The sequence below is a fragment of the Diplotaxodon limnothrissa genome, linkage group LG13, assembly GCF_057381915.1.
Source record: "Diplotaxodon limnothrissa isolate DT_005_m linkage group LG13, D_limnothrissa_male_GT1.1, whole genome shotgun sequence".
Lineage (NCBI taxonomy): Eukaryota > Metazoa > Chordata > Actinopteri > Cichliformes > Cichlidae > Diplotaxodon > Diplotaxodon limnothrissa.
In genome coordinates this window covers 16,214,817-16,240,670 of record NC_140608.1, presented here as the reverse complement: position 1 = coordinate 16,240,670, position 25,854 = coordinate 16,214,817, and the positions used below count along the sequence as shown (strand labels likewise).

Genomic DNA, 25,854 nt, shown 5'->3' with positions numbered 1-25,854 from the left:
TTAATGAGCTGAAAAAGCAAAACAAACAAACAAACAAACAAAAACAAAATGGAAGCGAATACGAGAAACACTGAGGAATAATGAGATGAGGGACAAAAAGCCATGTGTGTCTCGCAAAAGGTAAAGATATACCGAGAAAGTGGTTACACAATAAAATGCCTGTAATCAGACAATGTGTCACACTGTAGTGCTGCCAAATGACCGAGAAGGGCATCTGTGTGGGCAGCTTGTAAATCCTAACTACTTTTTTGCCAAACAATCTTTTACATTAGCTACTTGTTCGCTGGCCAGTGACAAAGCAGGAGGAAGGAAACGACGCATTTTACTGGAAGCGCTTCTCCAGCAGCAGCTGGGTTTTCGAATCCTGCCGTGACTTGATCAGAAATTCAGCTCTTGTTGATATCTGAAGAAAAAAAAATGATTTGCTATCTCTCCGCGATGCTTTTGAGTCACTGCAGCAATGCCAAATCCACATTCAGTCTTAGCAGGACAGAATGCTAATTTCCTGCGTTTGACCCATGCACCATGTGTGCTGGTGTGCAAAATGTCTGCCTTTCTGCTCTTACACTACTTGCTGCGAACCTATCTTGACTTTTTAAGGAACTCTATAATATATAGAAGGTCCCGACAGTCTTTTATGTTAATTCTTTTATTGCTTTGCACTTTTAACTGTGTCTGAATATCACTGTAGTTTCAGTGCCAACAGATTGGGGGTTGTCTCAAGTTTCACCAGAGTAATATGTATGGTTCTAAGCCAAGGCAGAGTAGGTCTGCATCTTAAGGAGGCATTAGACACACATTATTTTCCATTTGGAATGAATATAAAAGGCTTCTGTGAGACCTAAAAGAAAACGAGTAATTTACTTGAACACAGCAAAATGCTAACTACTAGATTCTTTAAAAAAGATATTCTTTAAAGAAATCTGGAGTTCAAAAGGTGCTATTTTGAAGATAAGAGTTGGCAGATGAAGAATGGGACTGATTATTGATTCAAATCTCTGCCTTAAAGATGAGCAAATTTGACTAACACTTCTCCAGCTGACTGGGAACAGGTGAATATGATGGAGCATTTGTAGCATATCTTTTCATCCTCAATACCTCATTACATTCTACATGATAATATGCACAGCTCTGCATAATTCTGCATGGTAAACTATTACCTGTTGAGCTCAAAGAAATGCCAGAATGAAAATTAAGAAGGCTGAGCTGTGTTAAAGCTGGTGTAGGTGAGCGTGGTGTCATTTGGATCTTTCTAACCCATGCACCTCCACACTTTGGAATCTGTGCCCAATAAATCCTTAAATTGCACTTACCACATTGTGGGTCTGTGTTTGCCCAACAAGGATCAATATGTTTGAGCAGACTATAGATAAGCAGAAGTTGAGCAGGATGATGGATCGCTCAGAGCGGATATATCTAAAAAAAACAAGGGAAGAGAATTAACCAGACTTTAAGTTTTACCAGAACTTTCACCAGATTATGAAACATCACATAACAACTGAGAATTATTATTATTGTTTGGTTGAAATGTATGCACTTAAAGCGTTGCAGTTACCGCCATAGCACTGCGTAGATCACTGCCAATGTGATCAAGGCGAGGCAAGACAAGCCACAGCCAACTATCAATGTCACAGATGGGACCCCTGAGTACTCCATGGTCTGTAGGGATGACAGAGCAAGACGAACCAGTCAGTGGGAGGCTGGATGTGGTTCATGCAGGACAGTAAATCTTTATTATTGGCCAGAGAGGGAAGCAATCAAAACAACCACCACCAACAATATGAATAATCCACAGTGCGACTTAATTTACATTGAGGTTTTAGTTGCATGTGTGGGCTTGAAGCTTGTTTAGATACTTGCATAAAACTTTCCAGGAGATCATGTTGCAGGAGAATAAACAGTGGAAGTAATTATAACCAATGTTTTTGTTTTATGCTGTGTTTTCTCAGTCACACTTGGAAGTCAAGGAGGCTGGCCAATCGCGGGCCAGCCACTGAGGCTTCCTTCACATACACTAATGCGGTTTCCCATATTATAAACCATATTCAGTAAATCAAAGCTAGACAAAATAAGCACTTTGCTGCAAGAAAAATGATGCTGTATGATTTAGGCCTGACAGAGAGGAAGGCCACAGTGTAAGTACTGCATGTTCTCAGATTTAATTACTTTATCTTTTCAGGAAATTACAGGCTCCTGCTTCCTTTACCCCAGTCTAATTGCAACACACAATTGTGCTCAAAACACAATTTAAAGATCTCACCTGCAAGAATTTGTCAGCTTTTTTTGTGGACAGGTCAGTAAAGAAAACAGCACCCAAAAAAGGTGAACTTTATCTTTATCTCTTCCCTAACATGATTGATGAGGAGACACTTAAAGACAAGCACCAGCACGCACACACCCTCCCCCTCTGCATGCCCATACACAATCTATCTATCTAAGTCTATGCCCAAACTAGAAAATACTCCCCCCCACAATCTCCCCTTTACCACTGTATTACTATTTAACAGGATTAGCACACACGAAGATTCAATTTTCATTCTCACCAGCACACACACAGACACACACACATACACACACGAACAGGGAGCCTTTCTCCTTTACATGAGCTCATGAAACCCACATCGAATAGCAAATCAATAGCCTACTTACTATTTCTCTTGGTTGCTGAGCCAAAATGGCGAAGGTAGATACACGATCACATAAGCATTTTGTATGGGATGCATCTGTAAGCACCGTTTTACATCCTTTTGTGGACCAGGCTCCCCAAGAATCGTTCCTGCAAGGAGGAGGCAGAGGCAATTAGAGGTTTAATTCCAGCGGTGACACGACTTCACAGGACTTCTCGACATCGCTTCGGCGTTTTTATTTAATTATTACTAATATGACTCGAGAGCTGGAGAGATTGTTTCATAGAGAGAAAGAAGAAGAAAAAAAGCGAACAGACTAATCGACACGGCTCTGGTGTGGCTACGAGCAGCATTTCAGCTGGAGCAGATAGAGAGGCAGAGACGGAGGAGGGGGAGGACGCACGGAGCTGTCCAAGCAGACCGGTGCTGATTGATTCGCTATACGCAGATAAATACCAACGAGTCGAGTGATACAGAAAACAGCGTTATTTCCTCTTCACGCACAAGTTAAAAGCCTTTATATTTACCTGTTTGCCTCTCTGCGTGCTTTATATTCTTCTAGAGATCTTTTCCAAACGACTATAATCCTCTTCCCCCCCCCCCCCGGTTATCCTGTCCTTTTTTACCCCCCCCCACTTTCGGCTGATTTTTCCCCCCCTCAGCTGTTTTAATTAGCAGCTTTTGAATGCTTCCTTGGGGGGATTTTCACCCTGGAAACGGTGGACAGCATCAGATTGATACTTTGTTCCTCTCTGCTGGTGTGAGGGGGGGAGGCAGATGCAGTGAAAAAATAAACGCACGCCGTCGCAAGGTTTGCTTATTCGGCTTCGAGTCTAGTGATATGACGGGAATAAAGGATGCTTTTGGGTCATTCCTGAAAGTCATTTTACACGAAAGTTGTCGCTCCCCGGCGTGAAGCGCTCCCCTAAAAAAACACCGCAGAACTAATACCACCCCGCGGAGGCAGCGCAAATGGTTGCAGCCAGTCCCCACTTCACACCACTAGTAGGTGAAATGAAAGGAGCGTCTCTCTTCCATTTGTCATTCACCCCCGACTCATTTTGTGCCTTCAGAAATACCATCCTTGCTGATTAAATATCACCGAGGCTTTATTCTGAACACAGCCTTTGCCGCAACACCCAACCTGACTTTTAGCTTCGTGCCGTCACTAGCAAACACCTGTTGTCCTGCAAGGCGCTCTGCTCACCCTACTACTAATTTTATAAAGCCAAGAAGAAGAAGAAAAGGGAAAAAGATGCATACTAGTGATTCAAGACAATATAAGACGTACTGGCTTTTGATTTGTTTAAGCGGGCAGTGGCTGCTGTGCGAGCTAATCCTGCTTTGTCATTTGATCAATGTGGCAGAAATATTTATTATTCCTGGAAGAGACCATGGAGCCAGTTGCAAATTTCCAGCCAGGGCCAACCGACACTGTGGGTTGTTTGTGTGTGCACAGCAATGAAACGATAAACGGATATCCTCCCCCTTTTGCTTCTCTTCTTAACTGGGCTGTGACCATTCTGTGTACACAACTGATATGTGCTTTTCAGCAGACTGCATGCTAAAACAAAAAGCATAAACCAATTAAGACAAAAACCAAAAGAAAAAGAAAGAAAGGATAAAAGAGAAAAAAGCGAATGACCCACTCATTAAGCTAGCATCAGCAGTTCTTAAAAAAGTTTAGTTATAAATTTGAATCACAGTTTATAAATAAATTAAACTATATGTATTTATACATACAGCAGAACCTCTACGAATTGGTCATATCAGAAACATTAATTTCTTCAAAACTGGTGCAAAATGAACGTTTGAAGCAAATAAACAACATGTCTACAAGTCACCAAAGAAGCACCTGTGGGTGAAATATGGAGCAAGTTTAGCCCTGGAATAGGAGTCATATGATAGCTGAGAAGGATTTTATGATACCGCACTGCTGATGATTGCAGAAGTAGTTCAATGTTGAAATTGCATGTTGGACTTTCCATCATTTTTTTGTCTGTACAGGTGTGTGGCTCTCCAGATGTTCCAGTTTCAACATTAAGATTAATGTTGGTTTAAGCAAGTGCAAATCTATTTACAGCTATATGAACCCAGTGAGAAACTGTACGCAATATCACCACGACTTTCTTTTTGCTTATTTGTCACACTTAAATGTTTAAGATCATCAAACAAATTTTAACATTAGACAAAGGACACTTAAGCAAGAACAAAATGCAGTTTTCAATGATAATTTTATTTATTAAGGGGGAAAAAATGCTATTCAAACCAAACTGGCCCTGTGCGAAAATATAATTACCTCCTAAATCTAATATCTAGTTGTGCCACCCTTGGCAGCAACAACCGCAATCAAGCATTTGATATTCAGATCATTATCATGCTCTATAATCCAAGTGTACTTGAGTTTCAGGGAACAAACTTGTGGCTGGGCATTCTCCTTCAGGATTTCTAGTAGAGAGCAGAATTCATCGATCCATCAATTACAACAAGTCATTCATGTCCTGACACAACAAAGCAGCCTCAGACCATCACATTACCATCACATACCACATTACCACCATCACCATACTTGACTGTTGTCTTTTCAATCCACAGATTATTTCTCCAGAAGTTTTGGGGATCGTCAGCAGTGGTTTTCTCCTTGGAGCTCTCCTGTGGATGCCACCTTCGCCCAGTCTCTTTTTTATTGTTGAATCATAAATGCTGACCTTAATTGAGGCAAGTGAGGCCTGCAGTTCTTTAGATGCTTTTCTGCGTTGTTTTGGACCTCGTGTATGAGTCATTGATGCACTCTTGGAGTGATTTTGATAGTCCGAACACTCCTTGGAAGCCTCAACACTGTTCCTAGTTCTCTCTTTTTGTGGAAAATGACTCTCACCATCGTTTGATGAAGTCCCAATGCCTTAGGAACCCTTCCAAGGTTGATGTGACTTGTTTTCTTATTTGTTCTTAAGTTCCTTTAGCTCATGGCATGATGTGTTGCTTTTTGAGATCTTTTAACCTACTTCACTTTGTCAGAGAGGTTCTAAAGTGACTTCTTGATTCAGAAGGTCTGGGTGTGGCTGCTTAAATTCAACTCAGCTTTCCAAAAATTGTGGTAAATTCCATTAAATTAATGATTTAACAAAGGGAGTGGGGTTGGGGAGATGTGGCAATTGTTTTTTTTAACAGTGCCAGGTAGGTTCAAATAGCTTTTTTCCCCTTAATACATGAAATCATGATTTAAAAACATTGTATTTACTCAGGTTATCTTTATCTAATATTACAAGATAAACATGTAAGTGTGACAAATATGCAAAACTAAGAAATCAGGAAAGGAAAACACTTCTTCACAACACTGTAGTCAGTACATCTTTGCACAGCTGCAGAGTAAAGGTTAGAAAAGAATCTTTTAACGTGACAAAACTGCTGTGCACATATTTTATAACAATAGTGCACACTTTTCAGCACTTTGGGTAATTCCTGTAGGAGAGTGATGAGGTACCATAAGGTAACAAGTAGGGTGCTATTACATACTCAAACTGATTGTCACGATCTAACTAGCACTTAGACCCCCGGAGAGCAGTCATTTTGGTTTTCTACCTTAGACCCCCGCGGAGTCATCATTTTGCGTTTCTACCTTTAAAAGCCGGAGAGCAGTCAGTCAAATGCTGGAGTCATTCATATGTATATTAGGTCGTTACCTAGGAATTCTGGAGGGAGGGGAGTGGGGGTGAGTGATTGAGGGGGTGGGGGAGTGGAGTGTTTCAGTTTGCCATCTTAGGGAGAAATCAACACATGTCCTTTGTATGTCCTTTGTTGCTGACATTTATTGATAAAAACAGTACAAAAAACCAACCATTTGTACACATATTTACAAATAATGATAAAAAGTGAGTGAGTACATTTCAACATTTTCAGCAATCACTCACAATCCTGGCACTGCCACGGTATCTGTCGTCTGCATTTACCACATGTGTACCTGTAGCAGTGAACACATCGCACAGTGGCCTGATTTTTTTTGCATCTGTGTTTGACCTGACACGTGGCCCTTTTGGGGGGACCTGTCTCCCTTTCACCCCAATAGAAGCGTACGCTGCAGATGGAGAGCCAACGGCTAAGGCCAGGAGAAGTATCTCGAGTCGCCTTCAGAGCTTCCTGTGTTTCGTCACTCTTGACATGCTTCGTAGCATTCAAGAATGGACTATTCAACATGCACAGCAAACGGAGCATGTTCATTGGTTCATGGACCTCCCTGAACTAATGGCATTTATTGCAATTGTGATCTTGCGGGGGGTTTGCAGGCTTCCATCTGTAAATGACTGCTGGTCAGCAAACCTGGGAAACCCACAGATAATTGGAATTATGGCACGAAACCGCTTCCAAAACATCATGCAACACCTACGCTTTGATGACAAGTCCACCCGCTGTGATCGAGCAAAGACTGACAAGTTTGCTGCAATTTCCAGTGTGTGGGGATCATTTGTCACCAACTGCATCACGTGCTACAACCCTGGTCTACATATCACCATTGATGAACAGCTTTTCCCATCAAAGACTCGGTGCTGTTTCCTGCAGTATATTGCAAGTAAACCTGACAAGTTTGGGATCAAGTTTTGGGTGGCTTGCGACCTAAAATCCAAGTACATTTGCAATGTCTTCCCATATCTTGGCAAGGACCCCAGTCGTCCCACTGGGGAGAGACTTTCTGAAAATGTAGTAATGAGGCTGATGGAACCATTCCTAGACAAGGGCAGAAATGTTACCACGGACAATTTTTTCACATCGCTTTCACTGGCACAAAAACTTCTTAGACGGAAAACCACCATCCTCGGCACAGTCAACAGGATTCGCAGGGAAATTCCTCAATCCACTAGACAGACAGATCGCAATGTATTCACCACTCAGGTATGTTGCAGGTCTTTTGTGGTTCTATGTTTATGTGTTTCATTGTGTGTAAAAGGGCTATGAAAATAACAATTTATCTTATTTCTTAGGTGTTTTCAACCTCTGCTGCCACGCTGATGGCGTATGCGGCCAAACGGAAGAAGACAGTCTATATTCTTAGCAGCATGCACAGCGTGGTTCAGACTGATAACACCACCAAAAGGAAGCCAAACACTGTCACCCTTTACAACAAAACAAAGTGTGGCGTGGATGTGATGGACCAGATGGTTCGGGAGTACACTGTCCGCAAAGGAACACGGCGCTGGCCAGTCGCCGTGTTTTATAACATGATTGACATGGCAGCACTGAATGCACATGTGCTGTATCAAGCATGCACCGGGACGAAGGAAAGACGGGTGGACTTCCTGGTGGCGCTTGCAACAGAGTTGGCTCACTCTCATGTAGCTGCGAAGAAGGCAAGAAAAGATCAGTTGCTTCGGGCAGAACCCTCCACACCTAGCCCTGGAAAAAGAGCCACGTGTCAGGTCAAACACAAATGCAAGAAAAATCAGGCCACTGTGCGATGTGTTCACTGCAAAAGATACACATGTGGTAAATGCAGACTACAGGTACCATGGCAGTGCCAGGATTGTGAGTGATTGCTGACAATGTTGAATTATTTGTAAATATGTGTACAAATGGTTGGTTTTTTGTACTGTTTTTATCAATAAATGTCAGCAACAAAGGACATACACCCATGTGTGTTGATTTCTCCCCAAGATGGCAAACTGAAACACTCCACTCCCCCACCCCCACTCCCCTCCCTCCAGAATTCCTACTTAACAGCCTAATATACATATGAATGACTAGCCAATTTAGCTTCCACTTCCACCATTTGACTGCTCTCCGGGTTTTATAGGTAGAAAGGTAGAAGCCTGGGGATGCTAGTCTAATGCAACCTACTTTCCAATGCAGGCTTTCTTTTGACGTGACAGATTGACACAATGTGTGATGCTTTGTAACTTTGGGATGAATCCATCTCTCCCCTGGTGAAAACTCAATCCTTGGCATGATCTGTTTCTAACTTTTGACTTGTTAGATGTTTGCTTATCCTCTGTGCCGGGGGGAAGCTGACAGGAGAACAATCCCTGCCTGGGGATTTATGTATGCCACGTTTGATGTGTTGCCTGACCTTATTGGGGCTCGGTGGCCCAAGAATATAAAACATCCCCAAGAGAAAGTGACATTTTTGACCACAGTAAGACTGATGACATGACATTCATCACACACCAACTGCTGACCACTTTATATCCACGCAGTGATCTATTGACAACTTTACATCAAAACTTACAGGACTTAAAATTTCTGACAGAACTTGATGGGGCTCCGGTTTTTACGTAGTTCGGTGTCAAGCCGCAAGATAAGTGACAGCAAGAGTTACAAAGAAAGCTCACAAAGTTTTAAGCACATTCAGTATTTAAACCTTTGAGTCTTGCTAAACCACAACTTAACTTTGAAAGACTGAGCCCCTCTACACATCCTGTTACTAAATGTACACCTTACCCACATGTTTAGACATTATACTTACAGCATAAGTCAAACAGTAAATCTGTATCATTATTTTTAAGCCAACATGGTGGTGCTGCTGTATACGCTACATGACCATAGCTGCAGTTGTTTAACCTCACTTGTCACACTGCACATAAGCAAGGCTAACTGTATGTTTCTATAGGGATGCAAAAACCTTTAAATTCCTTGCATGCCCACATTAGATTAGGCAGACACCGAGATGGGAGCTTAAAGTGTGCCTTAGGCTATGCACTTAAGGCATTTTTATAAAGTCTTGAAAGACTGACACACAATGGCAGGCAGAGGAGGGAGGGGGCAATGCTGGGAAATGATTCCATCCATCTTGGATCTCTTGATGATGGGCAATTTATATCAGCCTGTGGGCCACATTGTGTGTGTTAACTGAGTGAAGAGAAAAGAAAAATGAGCGCATATTCTTGTGTATCAGGGAAATCGGATTAATCCCTAACATTCCCTGAGTGGGACAAGACCCTTCAAAACGAGGCAGACAAACAAGATAACGTGACATCTGTATTTATTAGTGAGGGTGTGACTAGCCCTACAGGTGCATACAAATGAAATGTATCGTGTATCTGTTTAATAAAATACACCAAGGGACAAGCATCACTACAGTTCATTAGGGTCACTGTAGTAACAGAGAGATTTTTTTTTCATTAGCAAACATTTTTATTTGTCAGTCTGGTTCTTCTGGGAGTCACAACCTGTCCAGGGTCTACCCCACCTTTTGTCATTTGCCTGCTAGGATAGGCTCCAGACATCCCTGTGGTCCTAAACTGGATACGTGGTTAAAAAAGTGCATGGATTGATGGAAAGCACTCAGTACAAAACAGCATGCATGAGTGACAGACAGAAAACTGATTAAGTCAGAGACAGCATGAAGGTGGAGGGGTGGTGGTGCAAAGTGGTTTGAAGATGCAGCAACTCTGTGCAGCCAATGAGACCTCCCTATGAGATTTGACAATTGGATGCATAAAAGGGTATCATTTGAACTGAGATGAGCTGTTATCAGGTGATCTACCAGCATATCCGGCTGAGCTTGGCTTAATGGCCTGCCTGTTATCCTCAGTTTAGTTGACCTTTAGTGCATCCACTACTGTCTGCACTGTACTGCACTGCATCTACTGTCCAATGTTTGGTATTAAATACCAATATTTAAACTTTATGTGACTGGTAAATTTAAATTGTGTTGCGAACTGTAAGTTCAGACAGCCATAATTGAAAGTACACAAGTTTTCTTTGGTCATCTATACGAATATAAAAATACATCTATTATCTAAGTTAAATAATAATGGAGTCAGATAGAATTCCTGCATGCATAAAGTATCAGATAATTATCGCCTGCAAGGGGCTGGTGCATTAGTATTGCATGCCATACTTCACTGTGTGTACATGTGCATTACCCCAACCTCTGGCCCATGCACAAATGCAAAAATACCTTTTACTGTGAATTAATTCATAGTTAAGAGTCGTTATCAGTCCACTATCAGCCCTTGTTTGACTAAAGCTTACAATTAGAATTATTAAACATCACTCGTACTGTCACTTCTCGCCTGGTGCCATCCTTTTGATTTCAGCCACCAGACATAAAGGCGCTTTCACCATTATTGTCTCTACATCTGCACTGTCAACAGTTTCCACTCAAAAGCAGCCCTCGGAAATTGACATAAATCTTTCCACATGGGTCCCTGAGACTAAATCTGATGAAGTGCGAGTCTATGGAGCGAATGTGTCTCTTTGTGGTCCTATGCTGTGAAAAAGCTTGACAGCTGCTGATCACAGATATGAAAATGTCAAATAAGATTGACGTCAAACAGGGGAAACCATTGGAGAGTTCTTCAAAACAACAACAACAAAGACAAAATACCCCCCAAAAAACCCCCAAACCTAAAATCAAATACCGCATTAGCTGAAAGATAAAGTGAGACGTGATTTTGAGTTTTACATGGCATTATGCTGCAGGCAGAGTTGACCGTGGACATGACTGAAGTGAACAGATACAGCATTATTCACATGAAACCAGGCACAACTAAAATGAAAGCAATGCTTATCAAATTTATTAGTAAATGTAAATTCTCTCTTAGCAGTAATGTTACTGTTTGACTTGTCACAGATTTAATGTTATATTCAAAAACTAGGTTAGGCGTGGTTGCATGAACTCCGTCCCAGCTTCCACCCAGCTCATGGAGTAAACGACTACCACTGAACCACACAGACAAACTTGTGGATGGCGGCATCTTCTTTGTTGCTGTAGTAGATACATTTTGATTCAACACTTAAACACACCGCCATGAAGCTGCTGGGGTTTTTTTTAAATGTCCAAATGGAAAGCAAATGTTGCTGTTGCAGAGGTTTCTCTTGATTCATAGGATTTGGAGCAGTTGGAGAGTGTAGGGTGCAGCCTTTTTGGCTCAAATTCAGCTTCTCCAGATGTTTGTAGAACTCGAAGCAGTGACAGCTGCTTTCACACGTTAACATCTAAATGATTAAAAAGGTTTAATTTCTCAGGAAGTGGAGTGCTCCCGGTAAATTCTTGCTAAGAATTGTGCAGCACTTAGAAATGCCAGATAAAACTAACGAGGTGCATAATTTTCAGTAAAAGCTAAAGACGTGACTTGAAAGCGCTTTCCGTTGTAATCGGCAGTTTTGTTTTGTTTTTACACATAATTGTTTAAAACACGTTTTACTGCTCGAGTCCTTGCTATACTTTATTTTTGTTTTATTCGAAACTTGTGTCAAACACGTGTCTTTGCATGCTAGGAAAAAAGACTTTATCCATCAATATATTTGACTAGAAAGTCATTATTTAATATTTAAATAACAATAATTTCGTACTTCATTGTCTTGCTTAGAGTAAACACATTAAACAAGAAAATAACCTTGAGGGTGAAATAAAAGGCAGTGAAATTCTCTGTTTTAAAGATGTCTTAATGAAGGGCCAAGATGCTGACTTGTGAATCCTTATTTAAGGATCTGCAAATGTTCTCAGCCGTTTGATGTTTAGCTTCCACGAGACTCTGTTTGATAATCCGAGAAAGGGTCCTGAAGCATCTGCGATTAAAATGTCAAAAAGACACTCATATGGCTTTCCATGCACTGCTTCCCAAGCATCAGAGGATTTTTAAAAGCAGTTAATTGCAAGGCAACGTCAAAAGGCCAGAACTAGCTTGGAACGTCATTCTGCATTTTTATTTTTTCTACAAGTTTGGGGGCAGTAAGGAAGAAAACCGCCTAGTTTTACAACTAGTAGCATTAGAAAGAGACAAGTCAGAACTGTAAAATAACCTTATGGTAGACTCACAGTGTCATATCACTTCTAAGATATTCTAAGATGGATTAATATATATATAGTTAAAATGTTATTTATGAAAGCTAGGGATAAGGTGAAGTGAGTTGTCAGGCAGATTAATTCTCCCTAAATATTTATTTTTGACCACAACAGGGATGTTAACTGATCTGAAGTCACTGGGTTGCACTTTTTATTGTTCCCTTGGCACAGTGGTGGGATATTGGTAATTTCGAGGTTATTTGAAAGAAATATTGACATTTGAAAAAGTAATAAAAGTGTATGCATCTGATATGTTTACACTCAGTGCTGTGGACCTGGAGACCGGAAGAGTAAATTTAAAAAAGATATTGGATATTTTAGAACTCAGTGTGTGGTGTTTGTTTATATTTCTCTGTCGTTTTCAAAGCTAGCCAACTGCAGCAGATTCACCTATAGGCCTCCATAATAATGATGTGAATTGAGCCCTCACTGTTTTCAAGCAGTTTAATATTATGGTCACTACTTTAATATTACATTGGAAGTTAGTTATAGTCAATTTCAACATTTCATTATTTGTAAGTCTTATATAAATAAAGCCTATTCTGAAAGATTTGTTCACATTTGTTTAAAAATACTTTGATCGTGTAGGTTATGTTAAAGTCCAGCTCAGTGTTCACATAACCTGCACGTGGACCATAGCTCTCCACTTGCAAATGTTTTCTCTCTGCTAATTGTCAACATGAGCACTCTCATTTGGTTTGAACCAACATGGCTGACAGATGGCACATCATCCCCTCAATGAGTCCTAAGAGTGGATCCTATTGGATAATAGAAAGAGCCAAATGTTTGAAAAATGATTATCATACCATGGAGTCATTCAGTGGTGCTATGATTAAAATTACCTAATGTAGTATGGGGGGGAAAAAATCAGATAGTTAACACTAGGTTTGTGAAAGTCAGACAGAGAGAATGTAGCTGAGTTGTCCCAGTTGTATCATTGCTGTTCAAAAATAGACCAGCTGCCCTCAAATACTGTGATAGAGGACAGACCGCGCACAATTCAGATGCTATTTCACAGTGAAAGTAACAAGCTTTTATATGCCTTTGCCAGAGATCTGTTCATCCACTATTGCTGTTAGGTTGTACACAATTAAGTGAAACTGGAATCAAACATATTTCTAGTAAATACATTTCCATCCTGTTACAGGTAAAAAATAAAAATAAACAACAAACTGAACAAAAGTTCTACAAAACATGATCCATCCATAGTGTTAGTATTCTTATTTTAGAAAAAACAATACCGCTGTCCATGTTGAAGTTCTAAAAAATACGATTTCTCTTCCACTGATTTCAGGTAAGCTTGAGTAGTTTTCTATAATAATCCTGGTATTTTTGTTGAGCTTAAAAGACACATGTATCGCCCAAGTGGATGACGCAAACGATGGCTGTGCAGCCGAAATGCGACAGAAGGAGGAAAAGTCTTGTTTTTCCTATAACACATGCAGACAAATGCAGACAAAACTACAACCTTATTGTAGTACACCAAATGTTTTCTTTCTTCATTATGTGAAATGCTGGCTTGCGCCCACTCGATGATATCCATTGCAGACATTGTTGCCTGTAAATCCCTCATGCAGTTTGAGTTGACTTGCCTGCTGTTTGCAGTATCCAACCCTGTTTCATTTTTAGGTTTATCAAGTTTTATTGAACCACCCAGGAGCAAATCTTTCTTTGGATCCTGCCTTGCCATTTGCCCCAACAGCCACCAGAGTTCTTTCTCTCTCTCTTTCTTTTTGATGTCCAGCACTGGAATTCTTCATCAGGTAATTGCTTGTGTAGCCGCCTAAGCTGTTCAATCGGCCACCCCAACCATCCATCAGCCGCCCCTGCCAACACCCAGTGAAATGTCCATCCCTCAAATATTCAATAGCCTGTCTTCTCTGCGCCATGACTACTGGGCACTACCCCAATTGCTCCAGGTCTTAAGACTGGTGTCTGCCACTGTAAGACTCACTGATATTTAATTTGCTGCCACTTCAGAAGTATTTGCATCCCAGTTGTCTACCTGTCCTGGATCAAAACTACTGCCCACCAATCACAACTCTTCCAACCATCTTTTTTTTTCTCCCTAGCCTTGCAGCCACCCTCTAAACTCTCTAGCTCAGCAGATTTCCAGCCCTCAGGCCATCCATCTGACCTCTTTTGCCCTGGCCCCCCACCTGTTATGTGATGCTTCTTTTCTTTCCAGCCGTGAGGCAGTCTACCTGGCCTTCTACACTACCTCAGGGGCAATCATTCATGATGTCTTTTTGAGGCTAATTAACACGTACTGACACCGTGAACAAGTCTTATTGTAAAGTACGAAAAAAATTCCACTTTTGAGTGGAAATGATCCAACATGGGAAATCACGGGACTGTTCTGTTTGCTGCAGAGAAGGTGACATCAAATCAACACAAATGGCACAACAATCTCAAACACAGACACAGTTTGGAGGACTATGCATCAAGCAGCAAACAACTTATTCAGATAAGCAAAAGTGCAAAATGTAATGTTACTCAAGTCATTGGCTTTACATAAATGTAATATTTGTTGTATTCTTATGGAGTGTCACATTTCTACACCATAAAATTAAGCATTCTATATGAGCTGCTGTGTTTCGTTTAGGTAAAGCGGTTGTGTTTTGTGTCCTCATAATTTGTGGGAGTTTCCCTCCTGATACGTTATATAATTCTGCAGTATTTTTGACTGATGCTACGGCACCTTAGGCAGTGACTTTTATCAGCACTTACTGTAAAATGAATATCTTTAAGAAGTCTGCTGAAGCCTATACATGCTGCCTTTTAGTTTTGTATGCACTCAAACTATTTTGTAAAGGACTGGTATAGATATAAATGTCTCAACTGCTGTGAGACGGGCTATTTTCTAACTCATTAGTATTAGTAACTCATATTTGTTTGATTCGTGTTGGGTTCTGATAGAAAACTTGATGGAGTCATGATGACATTCACTAAACAAGAACTCTGCAACTTCAGGACCTCGCCATCATTGACTCAAAGTCAGTATGAACACAGGTTTAAATCAACACGTGTGAGTTTTACAGCCAAGCATTAAACTCATATGACTTACAACTGGCCTACCGTGTTGTTCGCTCTGAATGAGGTTTAATGCAGTTTCTTTGCAGTTCCAATAATGTTGTAATGGTTTACCCAGAAAAATGTATCACCCTGATTTTGAACATGGAAATTATCCCAAAAAAACACACACAGAAAACAATGAATACCTATAACAACAAAAAAAGTGAAAAGAAGTGAAAGTGCATGCCCACTTACAGTATGGTGCTGTCCCACAGCGCACAGTAAGGGTTCATTGTTCCCTGGAAGGCAGGAAAAGGACAAAATGTTTGGTAAATTATGATGATAACTCATCATCATTTTCATCACCACCATCATCATTATTATAAATCAAGTGCACGTTTGTCCTTTTATTTAGCTTTTTTGAAAACGTGTTTCATAGATCACACAAAAAAGCTTTGAACTCCACTACCACAGACACACACACGCATGCACAAATTTGCTGACACGTTCAGACTTACATGCACTTTATCTCAAAGATGAATAAAAAGGTCTGGATCATAAAAAGGGATTGTCCTTGTAATTATCTGAACGTAGTGCTCTCTCCCGACACAAATTAATTATCGAGCCAATTAACCGCCATTGTGTGTCAGCTAATGGGAGATGATACGTGCTGTGGTCTTTGTAGAACACTCAGCCAGCAAACAAAAACTCTTTGTGTAGTGTTAACAAAGGAACATGAAGGTCAATAAACTATAGATCCAAACTATATATAGTATTTACTGTGCATTTGTGTATGAACATTTTAGTTACTGTGCTTACATTTGCCAAGTGAGCCAGTTCAATCTCCAGGTGGGACTCAGTGGCCTTGGGCTCGGGTCTCACAGTCACAGCTATGACCTTGGAGTTCACAACTGTGTGGTTCCTGAATCAAACAGAGATGTGAGAAAATTACAAAATTAATTATTCAAATGTGTCATTCTGCATTTAGTCAAGACTCGAACAAAATTTCACAATAAACATGGCATGTGAAACAAACGGGGAAAAAAAGAGCTTAACATCGCATTCACCGGGAGAAGATCAAGTCAAAAAACCAAAAGAATTATAATAATTTATAATAAATCTTTTTACAAACATGGATGATAATAATTGCTGTATGTGTAACTATGTTTGTGCATAGGTAGCCATATTTACACATATGTGTTGTGATCTTTTTACTAAATGCTTCTTAGATGTCCTTGTCAATTAACATTTCAGTGTTGTTCATCAGTGTGGCTTATTTTTAAGTTTAGCTGTGTTAGCACGGTGCATGAATTTACACTGAGGGGCAACCACCAGAGCAGAAAAATGAAGACACTGATGTGCAGAAACTGCATTTCCCCTAAGTGCCACTGGAGTATGGATCTAAAAGGGAGTCTGTCTAATTTTACAGCACTAAAAATAATATTTAGAAGCTGTTATTAAAAACAAAACAAACAAACAAATCAGTTTCTCCTCTCCTAACAATGCTGGGTGGGGTGATTTTTCTTCTTTTTCTAACTCATCCACCATAGTTGAATTTGGGATGTGGCTGCACTGATTGACAGCTGTCCCACACAGGCAGCTGGGGCTGACTGGGTGACATAATTAAACTGGATCCCTGCACTGAATGTGTGAGCTGTTTGTGTAGGTTTAATAGATTCTCTCACTAATCAGACCATCCTACAAGTCTGTGCTTCAGTTTTGATGAGTGAAATTCTAGTGTGCTAAAGCTCAGTTTCCTGTTCAGGCCCGCTTTTCAACTAATCAACATTCAAACTACGCATAGTGTAACCCCTGTTGGGCCACATGCTGTTGGTTGTTTGGAGGACTGCACACAAACACGTCTGAGTAGGTGGCATGGCCATAATCCTTCATCCTGTGTAGCCAAATACCTACGCAAACAGACACAAACGAGTTACAGTGAATCCCTCATTAGGAATAACATCATGCATCATCATTTCCAATGCTCTAGATTCTAGCATTTTTATAATGTCTGAAAAATTACTGTTAATACTAAAGGATTAGGTATAACTTTAGAGTCAGTGAGGCTTAAGGGCCATGCTGGTATTAAAACCTGATTTGGTGTTTTAGGGAAGATATTGTGCATATATTTTTGAATTTAAAGCTCCTCTCTGCCTGCTAATCTAATGATCTACATTTCAGAGTGCGAGTTCTTCAAATTCAAGTTTCAGTGTCAGGCAGCATATTTTCTCTAATGCTGCTTGCACTGAATACTAACCTCAATATTAAAGTCAGTAAAGGAGGACTACAAGAGCTGCCCATTAGACATCAGATATGCTATACAGGATGATTTGGCAGTAATTATGTAAAGAAAAAAGAAAAGAAAAGAAACTAGAAAACACAGTCTACAAAGCTCACCTGAAGATGCTTTGTGTTATATGCTTTTACAGGCTAGCATCATAGTCATGTTTCAATGGGATATCCAGCTTTGGTATAGTTGACAGAACATATTATATTTTGAAATGAAGATAAAAATCAGTATGTACTTTCCCCCAGGGAGAAGAATTGTCATGCACACGAAGAAAAGAAGAGCTGAAAATGCAGCAGGTCCATAATGATGAGCAGCAAATAATTCAAATTTGTCATCTGACTTTTGCATATGTCTGTTTCCCGTACTTATTTTAAAATGTAATAAACACATGACACATAGATGCCTCTCTAATTACGAGTACACTAAAAGCCACATTGCCTGGTATTTCTCTTTTCAGAGTTGCCATTTGATCAGCTTATCCTCATGTTTGTCTCCAGAGGACACAATTCAGTGTCCCATTATAACCTCCTCTCTGCATTTACCCACAGGGCTGCTGCTCTCTCTGTGACAGCTGGCCCGAACGGTGCTGGAATGACCGGTTTGTCCTTGGGACGTTGCTGCCAGGGACTTGTTGATTGGTGTCTGACACCAGGTGTTTGTTTGGGACATCCCACTGCTTTTCCAGACACTAATGTCATCCTTAATTAACTACATACTGCATGCTACAGTGACACAGAGCTCTAAAAAAAAAAAAAGAACAGCAGCAAAATGCAAGTATTTGCTTGTAAGAAGGACAAAATAAGATTTCTATTCAATGTATTAAGTGGAACTTTCAGGGACACTGGAGCGACAAAGGCACAGCATGTTTTTCAGACTTGATCTGCTACTGTGAATAAAAATGGACACCTGTGCAGCTTCCAAAGGATTAAATCTGTCTCATATTTCCTCCTGCTAGCAGACCAGAAAACGCAGACAATGAGAAATGTTGCCCTTACTTTGGTGAAGGTAGCATGAGTCCAAGAGTCTTGTAGAGAACGGTTCCCAAAATGAAGACAGGCGATCCCTCCATATCTGAAGGAGGAAATGAAGCTTTGATGTCATGTCAGATAGATTTCCCTTTTTTTATTACTACTGCAAATGATGATGCTTTGCGAATTTTTAAGTAAAGAAACACTGTCATCAGCCACAAAAAACCCAAACATTTTAAGCATATTTTGCAGGGCAAACAGATGTATAAATTAGATTCTGAATTTAAAAAAATGTAGTTGTGTATATAGTTTTCTAAAGTTCATTTTATATATGCAAATTAGGTGTTAGCTCATTAAATATACAACATTTACATAAATGCCCACTGAAACCTGAAGGTGTGCTTTTATTTCCAAACAAATCACATTAACTAACACCTGATTTTGTTTGTCCAGCAAGAGAAGTGCCAGAATCCACTGCAGAATTGGTTTGGGTCAAGCACGTGGCATCCTGATCAATTCCTTGTTTTGCTATCATTGATATATTTCGGATAAGACTGATTACACCAATCAACCAAATTGCCTGGCTCTGGATTGCAGTATAGAGTGGCAACTGGCATTGTTTGAGAGGACGCTACAAATGCTGAGCTGATGGAAAACTCTTGCAACTGAACAAGCACAGGCAAGCAAACTGGCTCTGTTCAGAGGCTTGTACCATTATTTCACTTTTTCTAAACAAGGAGTGGTGAAGCATAAACATTAAAGGGAAAAACCATTCTTCAGAAGACAGATGTGTCTGCTTGAAAGTCTAGTAACTTGTCAGACACTCCAACTCAGCTAAAATCATTCCACTTCTGCTGAGATGTGAAGACATATATTTTCCAATTTTCAACAGTGGCCAGTGAATCAATCATTGTGTATTCATGAAGCATTAATCCTGCGAATCTACTACAGTTTCCCTGCACATTTAAGATGTGTTGCTGCAGGTTGTAATTCTGAAGCTTGACAGAATATATGTATGTATATACTGAATATATATTCTAAGACAGATGGAGCTTGCACGTGGAGACTGTTTATGTGCCTCTGATTCTTGAAGAAAGATGTATTTGACTAGCAGTCAGATGACTCGGTGATATAGTCCCATACCTGCTGACTGGGAAACAAAGAGGCCCTTTGGGATGACCACTTTATCTTCAGAGTTTCTGGCCCAGTCAACCATGCCTTTACGGCCCTTCATGGGGAAGTTAATGTCAGTCATCACAGACACTGCTGGAAGCCTCTGGATGCTGGCAACTACAGAAAAACGAGGAAATATAGATTATTAGCATTGCTTGAACATTGCATATTAAATGAAATTATGAACATAACCATGCAGTCTGCACCACTGTCATTCAAAAGTAAACACAAGGGCAGTCCTTTGATTCGAGTTCAACATGCAGAGTCTGCATTCTCTCACAAATTAATAGGTAGATTTTACATGAAACTGAATCATTATGCAAATATGCAGGTCATCTGTCAGCCATACCAGGCCAACTGGGCTTTTGACGCATTCATTTGCTGCAAAATACAAACCCAAAGCTACAACTGGCACCTGACAAGTACTAGAAAGGTAATCACCTTAATCACGCTTTCCTTTTATGGCACCTCCCTGCTGAGGTGCCATAAAAGGCCAGTCAGTGCACTAAGGCTGTGACAAGGAAAATACCCAGGATCAACAGAAAGGGCCTTAGCATTACAAGAGGAGGATAAAGCTGTACTGTTCTCTACCTGGTATCACATCCAGTCCCAGTCAGGTAGTGCTTCAGCAAGGGGAATCTGAGGCTAATCCTACCATTGATGCAGAAGCTCTATTGTTCATTGTACTGTGCCAATAGTACAATTTGAATCCTGGCGAGACTCCATGTGTGAGTGAAATCAGTGACAGTGAAGGTGCATCTAGGTGTTTGGGATGATCCTGCAGCGGGCATGAAATCACAGAGCACCACAAGACCTGCCGTTTTTGCAAAGAGGCCCGTTCGTAGCACCAGATGTCGGGAGCAGCAGTCGTCGTGCATGTTTATTCGTGTTTGTGGTTTTAGTCACAGGGCACACTGTGAAACACAACATGGTGCTGGGAAGACTGTCTCTCAGAGTTCTGGGTAATTCTGCAGGTAAATGGGGCTTTGAATCCGCCTGATGGGGCTACGCAGCACAAATAAAGCAGTAATTACGGACAGCGACGCCTCTGAACAGCGATTCATTGCACTAAGAGTATTCTGTATGGTTCATTTTCATAAGAGAGATTTATTGCATCGCTCATTACGTCTGAATGCGTTCATGAGAGGTTCAGCGTTAAGTAAACCATTGAAGTCAGACAACATAAACATCCTGCAAAGAAATTAATGAGCATTTCCAGCTATTGTGTGTGCAGTGGAAATTAATCACTATTACTGTCAAAATATTCTCTCGACCATGACGCGCAGCCTCACAGTAGACAACCAGAAAAAAAAAGACAATAGAGCGTAATGCAGTCCACCTTCAAGACTGTGTTAAATTTTTTTTTGCATGTCCCAAGCTTCACTTTGTCCTCCAACTGTTAGCTTGCAAGGAGGGAGAACAAGTTGCTGCAGTGGACAGCCTTTTCCAATCAAGGTTATTTGACTAAAAGTAGGAGGACACAGGACGATACAGTGGTGACAGCCAGTATTTATCTAGGTGTCAAGAGGCTGCCATAAATTAGTGACGAAATGATGCCGCAATATCTTACTCAGCCAGATGCTCTCCACTTGGCTTTCACTGATGGAGACACAAAACTTTCCATTCCTTTAATCAAAAAGGGCCACGTGGTCGCTAAGGCACTGTGTGTGTGTGAGCTGAAATCACTGCCATTGGCTGGCTGTGCCGGTGCACTGGCCACGGATGGGATAATTAGAAAGTCCGATGTATTAATCATGTGGTATCGAATCATATCTTGATTGTTTTTTGAAAACAGCTCTGCAGTGGCAAATGCGAAAACATTTTATAGGAGCGGTAATTAATTTTGACATTAGAAAAAAAAGAAAAAATTAAATCAGAGAGTCCATTCTGGCATAATAATTTCTCCCAGCTAGGCCCCTGTATTTTACCACCACCAGCAGCCAGTCAAGTTGATTCTAGCCAGAGGCAACTCATAAATGTTATATCTCCAAATAATTGCTCAAAAGCCAAATGCCCCCCCTCTCTGCCGAGCCTTTGTGCTCACTTTTTCCAAAAGAAAAGCTGCTTTAGCACTCTACATAATAATGATGCTTCCAACATTCACATACTCTTATTAAGAGGTTCACTCATGCTCCTTAAGATTTCTAACAGAAAATGATGGGATTATTGAAATGAGCTTTTTACCGACAAGTGTTCTTTGCACTTTATGTGGGCACACTTTTAGTGTAGCTGTTCCTCCTTCAGTCAAAACAATCAAGTTCCTCTCAACACAAGTTTTATTTTTAATTACTTGCCTTTTGATCTCACACCGAGTAACGCTGTTGTTATTTCAAAATAAAGGTAATCTTTACAATGAGCGTGCATATACATAAATTAAGAAAAAAACCCAAACAAAATATAATAACTCGGATGATAATAAGCAAGAAGATGTTGTTGACCGTGTTGGAATTATTCCATTATTTCAGTTTCTTGCATTTCTTGTTGCATGAAATCAATATATCTTCTTTCTATGGACATGTGGGAGAAAAACTTCAGAATGTTTTGAATATGGTGCCCTGATTATGCCACTCAGTGCTTTATTAGACTGAGAAACAGCGGTGAGTTGCATCATTGCTCCACGCTTACCAAAAATATTTCCTGTCATATCACATCTGACAGATGGACACGGTTTAGTCCACAGTCCAGCAGGTTTGAGTGGAGGCCAGGACAGTGATACAGCTGACTAATGTAATAAGAGTCAAATAGTTTAAATTCAAGCCCAGCTATGAAATGCATTAAACTGCTCAAGGAACTTGTATGAATGTGGATAAAACACTTAACCGTCAATTTAGAGTCAGTTTCACAGAGCAGATTCCATTTTGTGTATAAAGCAGGGGTCATGTGTTAATGCTTTTTTGAGCATAAGGAGAAGGCACTGGCAATGAGTTTGGATGACGGCCATTAAGACAAATTGAAATAAGTATAAAGTATAAAGTAGGAGAACAGCACAGAAATATTCTCACATCTGTGAAAGAAGTCATTAATGATTGGCAATGTGAAATGCATTCAAACCTTATTTCCAAGTCTAAATCCATTAGTTAATTTGACTCTCACAGTGTTTCATAATGGTACTTTGATGTGTGCATTCATTGAACCATGTTTGGTATGCTATTCTTGGAGACTACCGATTCATCATTATGGAAATCACATACCATAAAGAAACACAGAGAGCAAGTGTGCTCGAAGTGAGCTGAATGTTAGCTATTGTAAAGAATACAAGGATGAAACATCTCTGTTCCTCTTAAGAGGAATGGCCTAACGGCACAGCTGTGCACACTCACATTCACTTGCATGAATAAATGAAGCCCACCGGTCTACTCTTCCATTCCAGTAAGACACCATTTGTGGCTGAGTAAAAAATTAAATGCCACAGAGACCTCAGATCATCCGAGAGGCTGCGCGACCGAAGCTAAAAGAACCCACAGCAGCACTTTGGTTTTTTTGTTTTGTTTTTCAAGTCATAATCTCGACAAAAATCAGCGTTGCAGAAAAGCTCATTACAGCTGCAAAGAAAACTTGTAATTTCACTTCCAATTTTACAGCCTTTTATCAGACCCTCCTACTGTATTTTTTCCATGACTGCTAATCTCACAAGGAACTGACAAGCAATCTTTTATTTATTTACTTTTAATTAATTTTTTTCATGCGGCTGTACAACTGCAAAACACGCTATAGGGTATGTTCTGCTAATCAAGTCTTACTCACAGAACTACAGTTCAGTGCAGCGTCAAACCGAACCATTTCATCTTCAGAATAACATAAATATTTGATGTGATTATTGACCAAAAACTTTGAACCTATACATAGAGTCTGTAATTAGTGAGAGGCTTTATAATATCAAGAAAGCAGTGCTGCTCTTACTGAACTACGTTATAAAATCCCCAGTGTTTTAAAATGTACTTGAGCATCAATAAAATGTGTACCCGTGGTTGTTATTTTGAAGTATTGTCTGTATTTATTCTAGTGAAGGCACTACTCTTGCAGGTTTTCCCGTGCTGTAAGCTACTGATATTGGATTGAATGTTAAATGTTTTCATTGGAATTTAGCACATTAAGACCGCAAGATCACTTTTAATCAACATTATTGATTTGCAGTAATTTTACTCCCCCACCCCAACTGCCCAGCATTTATCCTAAATTAATGATGGTGGGGAAATTGACACAAGGAGTCAGAGGAGCACAGGGATTATGTGTCCATATCAAGCCAAAACAAATGGTAAAACGATCTCAGCGGCTGTGGGCCCGAAGGCAAAGTGGGTCGATTCTTACCTAAGTTTCCAGTCATCAAATAGGCATTGTGGAAATCCTTCATGCCCAGTCCAACAATGTGGATGAAATCTTCTATGACCTGCATGAGCTCCACTGCTCCGGGGTAGATCTGGACAAGATAATAAAGACAAGGGGACAGTTTTAATTTAAATAGTTCTCCAGTGATTAAATAACATCAGCATCAGAGCTGTAACCACCAGCTGTGCCAGCACATTTGGTGGCTGGCCTGTTTCTGGAAAAGCACTGCCAAGTCAAGGGTGATTGCCTCAGTTCATGTGTTGCTCCATGGACATCAGCACTCACATAAGAGTGAAGGGGCATGAATTCAGAACCATGGACAGCTCTATAGCACAAGCGGTAACACTGCTGGTCCACTCAGCTCTTTTCCCCAAAGTCAATAAATCAAAGGCACGTTAATCCAATAATTGACCTTCAAAAGATTGGATTACTGTCCTGGCTGCCCATCTACTGGCTGCCCATCTACTGGCGATGTCTCACATCTAATGGGATATATCGTGCTGTACTGCAAAACCATTTTTCAGTTCTGCACAAGACTCATGTAATCGTGGGGCGTAAATAAGTGTGTAAGCACACAGTGGTGATGTCAGGCAATTAGAGAAGCCTTTGAGTGGCATTTAGCAATTAGCACCTCACTCTAAGTTGATATTCAACAAACACCTGAGGCAGGTATTTCCCCCCTCTGTAGCACCTTGTGTGTGTGTGCACATGCCTCTTCATGTGCCGCGGCTAAGCCGGGATAACGGATCAGCGGTGCTGAAGTCGAGAGCCTCTGACACAGCAGAGTGAAAGCCATAGTGGGGGAGAAAAGCACATCATGTCGCCCCTTCCGGCATTTCTGACGCAGAGTGCAGTAATGCTCATTCTGCTGGTCTCCATGGCAACCGCGAGACGTGAAGGCAGTGCAGGGAAATGGCTGCAGCAGAGGTTCTGCAGACAGAGCTGTTCCTTTCCTTGCCATGGTAACAGAGGCAGGAGGTGAATATATAGTGATCAGTGCAAAAAGCCAACTTTACAGCCAGTTAAGCCCAATAGTGAGGTGTTTCATGTACGTGTTTTTGGTGTGTGGGTGCTGTGGAAGCTGAGCCGAGAACACTCATTAATGCAAGAAACCCAACAAGTGAGAAAAACTGTGTAAGGCGATGCAGCTTGGCCATGTTCACTTTTTATAATGATGTAACTAAAGCAGCACATCTCAGACATGCACATTAATAACTGCGGGAATATTTAACAGTGTCGCACATTTCTTCTGGGTGTTAAATCATGGAGACAATATATTTATTATATTTATTTATCTATACTTCCTCGGATCTGTCTGTCCTTATCTCTTACGCATACTCGCTGATGAAATTGCTAGTTTGTGAGCTTCTCTCACCGACATCATCCCTTTAGGGGCCCTGCCAAATTAAAGCTCCAGTAAGTAAACACCTAATTACTCCTTGTGTAGACAGCCAGGACTGGCACTCTGAGCAATATTTGAACTGCCTGTGTCCCCTTATAGCATCAGCTGAAGTCAGGTGTGGAGAAAGTAAGTCATTTTAAGGCATCACCTCACTCATGTGTCAGTGCAGGTGACACCCAATTTACCTGTGAAGGTGACAACAGAGCAGATGCCCTTTGCAGACTCGCAGTCATCACAGATGGCATCTCTGTCAGAGTCTGGATGTGTGTGAT

At 40.7% G+C, this 25,854-nt stretch overlaps 1 protein-coding gene across 3 annotated transcripts in view; it reads right to left on the bottom strand.

Moving 5' to 3' along the window:
• The window catches only part of adgrb3 (adhesion G protein-coupled receptor B3), a 119,162-nt gene that overhangs the window by 17,423 nt on the left and 75,885 nt on the right, over positions 1-25,854 (bottom strand). For all 3 annotated transcript variants that reach the window (XM_085369372.1, XM_085369374.1, XM_085369373.1), the window contains exons 11-18: positions 24,163-24,271; positions 19,825-19,971; positions 18,709-18,784; positions 16,243-16,345; positions 15,679-15,722; positions 2,650-2,776; positions 1,556-1,659; positions 1,314-1,416 (exon numbers count right to left, since the gene is read on the bottom strand). In XM_085369372.1, coding sequence (XP_085225498.1) covers positions 1,314-1,416; positions 1,556-1,659; positions 2,650-2,776; positions 15,679-15,722; positions 16,243-16,345; positions 18,709-18,784; positions 19,825-19,971; positions 24,163-24,271 — 813 coding nt within the window. The remainder of the gene's footprint in view (positions 1-1,313; positions 1,417-1,555; positions 1,660-2,649; positions 2,777-15,678; positions 15,723-16,242; positions 16,346-18,708; positions 18,785-19,824; positions 19,972-24,162; positions 24,272-25,854) is intronic.